The 12,326-nt window shown below is 38.9% G+C and overlaps 1 protein-coding gene across 32 annotated transcripts in view; it reads left to right on the plus strand.

The window, feature by feature from the left end:
* Positions 1–12,326, plus strand: part of CCDC7 (coiled-coil domain containing 7) — a 411,675-nt gene that overhangs the window by 33,254 nt on the left and 366,095 nt on the right. For all 32 annotated transcript variants that reach the window (XM_063781580.1, XM_063781581.1, XM_063781579.1 and 29 more), the window contains one exon: positions 7,092–7,167. In XM_063781580.1, the coding sequence (XP_063637650.1) occupies positions 7,092–7,167 (76 nt within the window). The remainder of the gene's footprint in view (positions 1–7,091; positions 7,168–12,326) is intronic.

Here is a 12,326-nt window from a genome sequence, read left to right on the forward strand (position 1 = left end):
CCACTTGATCGTGGTGGATAAGCTTTTTGATGTGCTGCTGAATTTGGTTTGCCAGTATTTTACTGAGGATTTTTGCATCGATGTTCATCAGGGATATTGGTCTAAAATTCTCTTTCTTTGTTGTGTCTCTGCCAGGCTTTGGTATCAGGATGATGCTGGCCTCGTAAAATGAGTTAGGGAGCATTCCCTCTTTTTCTATTGATTGGAATACTTTCAGAAGGAGTGGTACCAGCTCCTCCTTGTACCTCTGGTAGAATTCGGCTGTGAATCCATCTGGTCCTGGACTTTTTTTGGTTGGTAAGCTATTAATTATTGCCTCAATTTCAGAGCCTGTTATTGGTTTATTCAGAGATTCAACTTCTTCCTGGTTTAGTCTTGGGAGGGTGTGTCGAGGAATTTATCCATTTCTTCTAGATTTTCTAGTTTATTTGCATAGAGGTGTTTATAGTATTCTCTGACAGCAGTTTGTATTTCTGTGGGATTGGTGGTGATATCCCCTTTATCATTTTTTATTGCGTCTATTTGATTCTTCTCTCTTTTCTTCTTTATTAGTCTTGCTAGCGGTCTATCAATTTTGTTGATCTTTTCAAAAAATCAGCTCCTGGATTCATTGAATTTTTGAAGGGTTTTTTTGTGTCTCTATTTCCTTCAGTTCTACTCTGATCTTAGTTATTTCTTGCCTTCTGCTAGCTTTTGAATGTGTTTGCTCTTGCTTCTCTAGTTCTTTTAATTGTGATGTTAGGGTGTCCATTTTAGAGATCTTTCCTGCTTTCTCTTGTGGGCATTTAGTGCTATAAATTTCCCTCTACACACTGCTTTGAATGTGTCCCAGAGATTCTAGGATGTTATGTCTTTGTTCTTGTTGGTTTCAAAGAACATCTTTATTCCTGCCTTCATTTCATTATTTACCCAGTAGTCATTCAGGAGCAGGTTGTTCAGTTTCCATGTATTTGAGCAGTTTTGAATGAGTTTCTTAATCCTGAGTTCTAGTTTGATTGCACTGTGGTCTGAGAGACAGTTTGTTATAATTTCTGTTCTTTTACATTTGCTGAGGAGTGCTTTACTTCCAACTATGTGGTCAATTTTGGAATAAGTGCTGTGTGGTGCTGAGAAGATTGTATATTCGGTTGATTTGGGGTGGAGAGTTCTGTAGATGTCTATTAGGTCCACTTGGTGCAGAACTGAGTTCAATTCCTGGATATCCTTGTTAACTTTCTGTCTGGTTGATCTGTCAAATGTTGACAGTTGGGTGTTAAAGTCTCCCATTATTATTGTGTGGGAGTCTACATCTCTTTCTAGGTCTCCAAGGACTTGCTTTATGAATCTGGGTGCTCCTGTATTGGGTACATATATATTTAGGATAGTTAGCTCTTCTTGTTGAATTGATGCCTTTACCATTATGTAATGGCCTTCTTTGTCTCTTTTTATCTTTGTTCATTTAAAGTCTGTTTTATCAGAGACTAGGATTGCAACCCCTTCCTTTTTTTTGTTTTGCATTTGCTTGGTAGATCTTCCTCCATCCCTTTATTTTGAGCCTGTGTGTGTCTCTGCACATGAGATGGGTTTCCTGAACACAGCACACTGATGGGTCTTGAGTCTTTATCCAATTTGCCAGTCTGTGTCTTTTAATTGTAGCATTTAGCCCATTTACATTTAAGGTTAATATTGTTATGTGTGAATTTGATCCTGTCATTATGATGTTAGCTGGTTATTTTGCTCGTTAGTTGATGCAGTTTCTTCCTAGCCTTGATGGTCTTTGCAATTTGGCATGTTTTTGCAGTGTCTGGTACCAGTTGTTCCTTTCCATGTTTAGTGCTTCCTTCAGGAGCTCTTTTAGGGCAGGCCTGATGGTGACAAAATCTCTCAGCATTTGCTTGTCTGTAAAGGATTTTATTTCTCCTTCACTTATGAAGCTTAGTTTGGCTGGATATGAGATTCTGGGTTGAAAATTCTTTTCTTTAAGAATGTTGAATATTGGCCCCCACTCTCTTCTGGCTTGTAGAGTTTCTGCTGAGAGATCAGCTGTTAGTCTGATGGGCTTCCCTTTGTCGGTAACCGGACCTTTCTCTCTGGCTGCCCTTAACATTTTATCCTTCATTTCAACTTTGGTGAATCTGACAATTATATGTCTTGGAGTTGCTGTTCTCGAGGAGTGTCTTTGTGGTGTTCTCTGTATTTCCTGAATGTGAATGTTGGCCTGCCTTGCTAGATTGGGGAAGTTCTCCTGGATAATATCCTGCAGAGTGTTTTCCAACTTGGTTCCATTCTCCCCATCACTTTCAGGTACACTAATCAGATTTGGTCTTTTCACATAGTCCCATATTTCTTGGAGGCTTTGTTCATTTCTTTTTATTCTTTTTTCTCTAAACTTCTCTTCTTACTTCATTTCATTCATTTGATCTTCCATCACTGATACCCTTTCTTCCAGTTGATCGAATCGGCTACTGAGGCTTGTGCATTCGTCATGTAGTTCTCGTGCCTTAGTTTTCATCTCCATCAGTCCTTTAAGGACTTCTCTGCATTGGTTATTCTAGTTAGCCATTCGTCTAATTGTTTTTCAAGGTTTTTAACTTCTTTGCCATGGGTTTGAACTTCCTTTTTTAGCTCAGAGTAGTTTGATTGTCTGAAGCCTTCTTCTCTCAACTCGTCAAAGTCATTCTCCGTCCAGCTTTGTTCCATTGCTGGTGAGGAGCTGCTTTCCTTTGGAGGAGGAGAGGCACTCTGATTTTTAGAGTTTCCAGTTTTTCTGCTCTGTTTTTTCCCCATCTTTGTGGTTTTATCTACATTTGGTCTTTGATGATGGTGACTTACAGATGGGATTTTGGTGTGGATGTCCTTTCTGTTTGTTAATTTTCCTTCCAACAGTCAGGACCCTCAGCTGCAGGTCTGTTGGAGTTTGCTGGAGGTCCACTCCAGACCCTGTTTGCCTGGGTATCAGCAGCAGAGGCTGCAGAACAGCAGATATTGGTGAACAGCAAATGTTGCTGCCTGATTGTTCCTCTGGAAGTTTTGTCTCAGAGGAGTACCTGGCTATGTGAAGTGTCAGTCTGCCCTTTCTAGGGGGTGCCTCCCAGTTAGGCTACTCAGGGGTCAGGGACCCACTTGAGGAGGCAGTCTGTCCGTTCTCAGATCTCCAGCTGCGTGCTGGGAGAACCACTACTCTCTTCAAAGCTGTCAGACAGGGACATTTAAGTCTTCAGAGGATTCTGCTGCCTTTTGTTTGGCAATGCTCTGCCCTCAGAGGTGGAGTCTATAGAGGCAGGCAGGCCTCCTTGAGCTGTGTTTGGCTCCACCCAGTTTGAGCTTCCTGGCTGCTTTGTTTACCTATTCAAGCCTCGGCAATGGCGGGCGCCCCTCCCTCAGCCTCGCTGTGGCCTTGCAGTTTGATCTCAGACTGCTGTGCTAGCAATGAGTGAGACTCCATGGGCGCAGGACCCTCCAAGCCATATGCAGGACCCTCCAAGCAATGCGCGGGATATAATCTCCTGGTGTGCTGTTTGCTAAGACCATTGGAAAAGCGCAGTATTAGGGTGGGAGTGACCCGATTTTCCAAGTGCCGTCTGTCACCCCTTTCTTTGACTAGGAAAGGGAATTCCCTGATCCCTTGTGCTTCCCGGGTGAGGCAATGCCTTGCTGTGCTTCGGCTGACGCTCGGTGTGCTGCACCCAGTGTCCTGCACCCACTTTCCGACACTCCCCAGTGAGATGAACCTGGTACCTCAGTTGGAAATGCAGAAATCACCCGTCTTCTGCGTCGCTCACACTGGGAGCTGTAGACTGGAGCTGTTCCTATTTGGCCATCTTGGCTCCAACCCCCCAGCATCAGAATTTCTGTATGGTTCTTCTGTATGATTTCTATCACTCTGTTAAACTTCTCATTTTGTTTGTGTATTGTTTTTCTGATTTTTGTTAAGTTGTCTATCAGTGTTTTCTTATAGCTTACTGAGCTTCCTTAAAAACTATTATTTGAATATTTTGTCAGATATTGATAGAGTCACTTCTTCTAGACTTTATGGACTAGTTTTATATGAAAAGATCTTCACCTATGGGTGGTTGTGAGTACACTAGCTGGGTGGGGTGTGGCAATTCAGGATCCAGTGAGGATGTGGCAGTTTAGTGTCCATGTAGCTTTTTCGGCTGTGGTTGATATGGGTAAAAATTTCAGTGGTGTACAGTGGCCAAGGCTGTAGGTATCTGCAACAGTGGCAAAGCCTGACAGAATTCTTCTAATCTCTTTTACTTCCCTAAGGGAAGCTGTGGCAGAGGTGACACCTCTTGGTTCTGGATTTGGCTGGTGGGTGTGCTTCTAGTGACAGTGGTACTATTGTCTGATGCATGATACCTGTGGAGTGGTCAAGGAGCTTGGATCTGGGAGCACAGGCATGTATGGATTGACAGTGGCTTTGGGGTCCAGATGCTAGTGTGTGCAAGTCTACTGCTGCTCTGAGGACTGTGATATGGATATCCCTGCTGCTTCTGGTGTCTAGAATGCAGGCACTTGTTGAGTGGTTGCAGAGCCACATTCTGGAATGTGGTCACACCTGGAGAGCAACAGTTGCATGGGCTAGCTTGTTGTGATGGTAGCTCTGATGTCTGATGCATGTGCAGTCAGAGTCTCAAAGAGTTGCAGCAGAGCTGAGGTTGCAGCCCACATGTGTACTGAGAGACTGCAGCTTCAGGGCCCTGGGCAAGGCTAGCATGTAAAGCCAGTAGCTCTGGTGACTATATTATACATGTGCATGGTGCAGCCTTAGAGATGTGGACTGGAGTGTGAACACATGCAGAGCAACAGTGGTTCCAGGATTGAGCTGTGGCTTAGCTCACTGTGGCAGTGGCTCAGATACCTGAAGCATAGGATTCCTAGAGGAGTGGCAGAGCTAGGGTTCATTGTGCAGGCTGGTGCAGAGTGAGCATGGCTCTAGGGCCTGGGGTGGGGCTAGCCCTCAGTGAAGGTGGCTGTGGTGTCTGAGGCATGGAAGTGTGTGATCCAATGTTCAAGCCAGTGCTGGAGCCTGGGTACATATGGAAAGATTGTGACTCTGTGGTCTGGGTCACACATGGAATTGGGGCATGGTGGCTCTGGTCCTGGGTTGGCACAACAGTGGTTCCTTCTTGGTGGTGGATGGAGCAACATTTCTCTTATCTGGGGGTTTAATGGTGGCAGTGGTTATTAGTTATCTCAGTGGTGAGAGCTGTCAGTGTTCTCTGTAGAGCAGGCTACTAGGAACCATGGTGGGACCTGTTGCATGGCTGATAGTGATAGTTCCTGCACTCTTCCTCATTCCTTGCTGTCTCCAGCTGTCTCTGGTATGCTGATCTCCTCAGCTATCCTGTCTGTGTGGTTATTCTCCATTTTTTTGCTTTACTATCTTGCTGCAACTTCTTTGAGACTTTGAGCCCTACCAAGGCCACTTTCATCCATGGATAGCTGTCTAGTGGTTGTTTCTTTGTGGGGAGATGAAGACTGATATCTCCTACTTTCTCATCTTGCTAATGTCATTTTGTCTTCTTTCTTTTTTTCCCCCAGGAATGTTTTGTAATGGCTTTTTCTTCTTTCTGGGGACTGAATTTTCAAATTGTGGCTGAAATAATAGTTGATGTTCCTTGTAGTCCTTTACCATATTTAGGGCAGAATTTAAAATTATCTCATATGATATGATCAGATTACTCTTAAAATATTGTTTTATTTTGGCCGGGTGCAGTGGCTCACGCCTGTAATCCCAGCACTTTGGGAGGCCCAGACGGGCTGATCATGAGGTCAGGAGATTGAGACCATCCTGGCTAACACGGTGAAACCCTGTCTCTACTAAAAATACAAAAAAATTACCTGGGCGTGGTGGTGGGCTCCTGTAGTCCCAGCTACTCGGGAGGCTGAGGCAGGAGAATGGCAGTGAACCTGGGAGGCAGAGCTTGCAGTGAGCTGAGATCGCGCCACTGCACTCCAGCCCGGGCGACAGAGCGAGACTCCGCCTCAAAAAAAAAAAAGTTGTTGTTTTATTTTATCATTTACTGTAACTTTTTATGTAAGCATTTTAAATTATTCTCTCTTACCTACAAAAAATTATAAATTTAATTCTTATGAAGCTGGCTTCTCCCAATATCCTATTTGAATCTTTGAGGAATATTGACTCTCTCAAAGTAAAGCCTCTGTTTGACTTGGTTTCTTGGTTGTACTTGATATATTTGGTACCCTGAAGATATTTTACACATTTCTACTTTTTCTGCCTTTGCTTAGGGTGTTTACTTTTCATTTTTTTCTCTCTAATGAAACTCTGTCCATTCTTTAAGGCTTAGCTTCTTTATGTTTTTCTACTTTATCTTCTCAGCTCCTAAATATTTATTATTCTTCTATACCACTCTTTTGACATGTGGGATAGAAAAAATATAATTAATGTTTAGGAACTCTTGTATGCTTCTATGTTATTTAACATTTTCTTTGTGTCATGTCTTGTTTAGCAGAAAACTTAGTGCAGGGACTGTCTTCTGTCATATACTTTTTATGTCACAAGATTGAAGAGTCTTGTGGTATTACCCCAATAGTTCATTGATTATTATGGATCATTATTATGTTGGTTCTCTTTTAATTAGCATCTTAGGTTCTCTTTTGGGTTCTTTGATACAGTTGTAAAGCTTAACAGGTTAGCTAGATCCTTCCCATAGACCTTATTGACTTAGCAACAGCAACTAAAGCAGTTCTCTTTTAGTATGCTATAGTCCCTCTGATATTCCATATCATAAGAAGGTCACATATGTTGGACATTAATCCAGTTTTGTCTTTTACTAGATATATAGTATTGATCAAGTTATGTAATCTCTTTGAGCCTGAACTTCTTTATTTGAAAATTATGACAGTATCTTATTTTTTAGATTAAGAATAAGAGAATGCAGTATAACATGGTGATTTGCACATAATAGGTGTTTAATAAAATGGTAGCTATTCTCCTCATAAGCATTCTGTTAATAGTCATGTAGCCCTGCTAGCCCCTCTTTATGTTTGTTTAGCTTTCACATCCATAGCAGTTATATTTAGCATAGAGCTATAACTTAAGCTATTTATAAAACCTTTAACATTTTTGACTTTTTAAATAATAGAAACTGCTCATTCAATGACTAATCGATTTAATGCCATGTTGAAAGTATTTGAAAACCAGGCAAATATGTTGGAGAGGTAAGCTTTTTTGTTTTTGCATTTTATTATTTTTCTATTTTTAAAAAGAGACAGATAAAATTGTATTTTTCCATATGTAATATATTCATTGAAAAAAGTTAGTACGTGTTTATTGCAGAAATATTGAAAACATAAAGAAGAAAATAACCTCTATCAACAAATTCAGAATTTCTTATATCAATTTTTATGATTTTATGTATGTATAATTTTTAAATGGAAAGTTATAAACATAGAGAATGTAAAATGAAATGTAAAATATGTGCTATGGGAAAATAGTATATTGGTTCCTAAAAAAATTAAAAACAGAATTACCATATGATCCAGCAATTCCACTTCTGGGCATATATACCCCAAAATTGAAAACAGAGTGTTGAAGGGATATTTGTACATCCATGTTTGTTGCAGCGTTATTCACAACAGCCAAAAGATGGAAGCAACCCACATGTGCAACAATGAATAAATGGATAAACAAAATGTGGCATATACATATAATGAAATTATTATTGAGTCTTAAAGGAAATTCTAATACATGCTACAACATGGATGAACCCTGAGGACATTCTGCTAAGTATAATAAGCCAGCCACAAAAAAGACAAATGCAATTATTCCTCTTACATGAGGTATCTAGAGTAGTGTCAAATTCATAGACACAGAAGATAGAATGATGGGTGCCAGGGGGTGCAGGAGGGGGAAATGGGGAGTTATTGTTTGATGCACACAAAGCTTCAGTTTTACATGAGGAGAAGAGTTCTGGAGATTGGTTGTAAAATAATGTAAAGTTACGTAACACTGCTGAACTATACATTTAAAATGATTAAGATGGTAAATTTTATGTTATATGTATTTTTCCATAGTTAAAAAAGTTAAAAGTTGCGATGATACAAAATGTAGTTTGTGAATATTTTTTCACCTGTAAACTCATTTAATTTCTTTTTAAAATAAATGTTTTATTTTTTATTGACAAAATTATATATATTTATGGTATAAAATGTGATGTTTTTATATGTACATACCTTATGGAATCGCTAAATCAAGCTATGTAACAGACCCAAAATCCTCACATACATATCTTTTTTTTCTGGTGAAAACACTTAAAAACTACTCTCTAGAAACTTTCCCTTTGTCTAGCTGAAATTTTGTATCCTTTGACCAACATCTCCCCATTTTTCCCCAACCCCAGCCTGTAGTGACCAGCATTCTGTTTTCTATTTCCATGAGTTTGACTTTTTAGGGTTCTACATATAAGTGAGATCATGCAGTAATTGTCTTTCTGTACCTGACTTCTTAGCATAATGCCCTTCAGTTTCATCCATGTTGTTGCAGATGACAGGATTTCCTTCTTTTTTAAGGCTGGATAATATTTTATATTTATATTTATATTTAATATATATATCTGTATATATATATATATCTTCCACATGTTCTTTATCTATTTTTACATTTATGGACACTTAGGTTGATTCCATATTGTAGTTATTGTGAATAATACTGCAGTGAACATGGGAGTATGGGTATCTACTCAACATGATTTATCCCATTTTCTTTAGATGTATACTCAGAAGTGGAATTTTTTGGTCATTCGGTAGTTCTATTTTTATCTTTTTTGAAGAATCTCCATACTGTTTTCCATAAAGCTGAACTAATTTACATTCTCACTAACAGTGTATAAGAGTTCCCTTTCCTCCACATTCTTGCCAGTACTTAAATGTTTTTTCTTTTTGATAATAGCCATTTTTTTTGATAACAGATGTGAGGTAATATTACATGGTGGTTTAAATTTACTTTTCCTTGATGATTAGTGATGTTGAACATTTTTTTCATATACCCTGTTGACCATTCACATGTCTTTTTTTGAGAAATATCAAACCATTTGCCCATTTTTAAATGGGGTTATTTGTTTTCTTGTAGTTGAGTTGAGCTCCTTTTACATCTTGGATATTAAACTCTTATCAGATGTATGGTTTGCAAATATTTTCTCCCATTCCATAGGTTGTATCTTTATTCCATTGATTGTTTCCTTTGCTCTACAGAAACTATTTAGCTTGATGCAGTCCCATTTGTCTATTTTTGCTTTTGTTACCTGTGCTTTTGGGGTCATATCAAAAAAATCTTTTCCAAGACCAATGTCAAGAAGTTTTCACCCTGTTTTCTTCAAGTAGTTTTACAGTTTCAGGTTTTACATTTAAGTTTTTAATTCATTTTGGGTCTATTTTTGTATATGAGATGAGATAAGGACCCTATTTCATTCTTCTGCAGTCTCTTCAACACAATTTATTGAAGAGACATTCTTTTCCTAATTATGTGTTTTTGGACATTTGTCAAAGATCAGTTGATCATATATATGTAAATTTCTTTCTGGGCTCTCTATTCTGTTCCATTGGCTATGTCTGTTTTTTTTTCCTTTTTCTAAATTATACTTTAAGTTCTGGGGTACATGTACAGAATGTGCAGGTTTGTTACATAGGTATTCATGTGCCATGCTGGTTTGCTGCACCCATCAACCTGTCATCTACATTAGGTATTTCTCCTAATGCTATCCCTCCTCTAGGCCCCCACCTGCTGACAGGCCCTGGTGTGTGATGTTCCCCTCCCTGTGTCCATGTATTCTTATTGTTCCACTCCCACTTATGAGTGAGAACATGCGGTGTTTGGTTTTCTGTTCCTGTGTTAGTTTGCTGAGAATGATGGTTTCCAGCTTCATCCATGTCCCTGCAAAGGACATGATCTCATCCTTTTTTATGGCTGCATAGTATTCCATGGTGTATATGTGCCACATTTGCTTTATCCAGTGTATCATTGATGGGCACTTGGGTTGGTTCCAAGTCTTTGCCATTGTGAACAGTGCTGCAATAACATACGTGTGCATGTGTTTTTATAGTAGAATAATTTATAATTCTTTGGGTATATACCCAGTAATGGGATTGCTGGGTCAAATGGTATTTCTAGTTCTAGATTCTTGAGGAATCACCACACTGTCTTCCACAATGGTTGAACTAATTTACACTCCCACCAACAATGTAAAAGTGTTCCTATTTCTCCACATCATCTCCAGCATCTGTTGTTTCCTGACTTTTTAATGATTGCCATTCTAACTGGCATGAGATGGTATCTCATTGTGGTTTTGATTTGCATTTCTCTAATGACCAGTGATGATGAGCATATTTTTATAAGTTTGTTGGCTGCATAAATGTCTTGAGAAGTGTCTATTCATATTCTTCACCCACTTTTTGATGGGGTTGTTTGTTTTTTTCTTGTACATTTGTTTAAATTCTTTGTAGATTCTGGATATTAGCCCTTTGTAAGATGGATAGATTGCAAAAATTTTCTCCCATTCTGTAGGTTACCTGTTCAGTCTAATGATAGTTTCTTTTGCTGTGCAGAAGTTCTTTAGTTTAATTAGATCCCATTTGTCAATTTTGGCTTCTGTTGCCATTGTTTTTGGTGTTTTAGTCATGAAGTCTTTGCCCATGCCTATGTCCTGAATGGTATTGCCTAGGTTTTCTTCTAGGGTTTTTATGGTTTTAGGTCTTACGTTTAAGTGTCTAATCCATCTTGAGTTAATTTTTGTATAAGGTGTAAGGAAGGGATCCAGTTTTAGTTTTCTGCCTATGGCTCGCCAGTTTTCCCAACACCATTTATTAAATAGGAAATCCTTTCTCCACTGCTTGTTTTTGTCATGTTTGTCAAAGATCATATGGTTGTAGATGTGTGGTGTTATTTCTGAGGCCTCTGTTCTGTTCCATTGGTCTATATATCTGTTTTGGTACCAGTACCATGCTGTTTTGGTTACTGTAGCCTTGTAGTATAGTTTGAAGTCAGGTAGCATGATGCCTCCAGCTTTATTCTTTTTGCTTAGGATTATCTTGGCTATGAGGGCTCTTTTTTGGTTCCATATGAATTTAAAGTAGTTTTTTTTCTAATTCTGTGAAGAAAGTCAATAGTAGCTTGATGGGGATGGCATTGAATCTATAAATTACTTTGGGCAGTATGGCCATTTTCATGGTATTGATTCTTCCTATCCATGAGCATGGAATGTTTTTCCATTTGTTTGTTTCCTCTCTTATTTCCTTGAGCTGTGATTTGTAGTTCTCCTTGAAGAGGTTCTTCACATCCCTTGTAAGTTGTATTCCTAGGTATTTTATTCTCTTTGTAGCAGTTGTGAATGGGAGTTCACTCATGATTTGGCTCTCTGTCTGTTCTTGGTGTATAGGAATACTTGTGATTTTTGCATATTGATTTTGTATCCTGAGACTTCGCTGAAATTGCTCAGCTTAAGGAGATTTTGGGCTGAGACGATGGGGTTTTCTAAATAAACAATCATGTCATCTGCAAAGAGAGACAATTTGACTTCCTCTTTTCCTAATTGAATACACTTTATTTCTTTCTCTTGCCTGATTGCCCTGGCCAGAACTTCCAATACTATGTTGAATAGGAGTGGTGAGAGAGAGCATCTTTGTCTTGTGCCAGTTTTCAAAGGAATGCTTCCAGTTTTTGCCCATTCAGTATGATATACTGATATTGGCTGTGGGTTTGTCATAAATAGCTCTTATTATTTTGAGATACTTTCAGTCAATACCTAGTTTATTGAGAATTTTTAGCATGAAGGGCTGTTGAATTTTGTTGAAGGCCTTTTCTGCATCTATTGAGATAATCATGTGGTTTTTGTCATTGGTTCTGTTTATGTGATGGATTATGTTTATTGATTTGTGTATGTTGAACCAGCCTTGCATCCCAGGAATGAAGCCCACTTGATAATGGTGGACAAGCTTTTTGATGTGCTTCTGGATTCAGTTTATCAGTATTTTATTGAGGATTTTCTCATTGATGTTCATCAGGGATATTGGCTTAAAATTTTCTTTTTTTGTTGTGTCTCTGCCAGGTCTTGGTATCAGGAAGATGCTGGCCTCATAAAATGAGTTAGGGAGGATTCTCTCTTTTTCTATTGTTTGGAATAGTTTCAGAAGGAATGGTACCAGCTCCTCTTTGTACCTTTGGTAGAATTTGGCTGTGAATCCGTCTGGTCCTGGACTTTTTTTGGTTGGCAGGCTATTAATTACTGCCTCCATTTCAGAACTTGTAATTGGTCTATTCAGGGATTTGACTTCTTCCTGGTTTAGTCTTGGGAGGGTGTATGTGTCCTGGAATTTATCCATTTCTT

The sequence above is a fragment of the Pan troglodytes genome, chromosome 8 (assembly GCF_028858775.2).
Source record: "Pan troglodytes isolate AG18354 chromosome 8, NHGRI_mPanTro3-v2.0_pri, whole genome shotgun sequence".
Lineage (NCBI taxonomy): Eukaryota > Metazoa > Chordata > Mammalia > Primates > Hominidae > Pan > Pan troglodytes.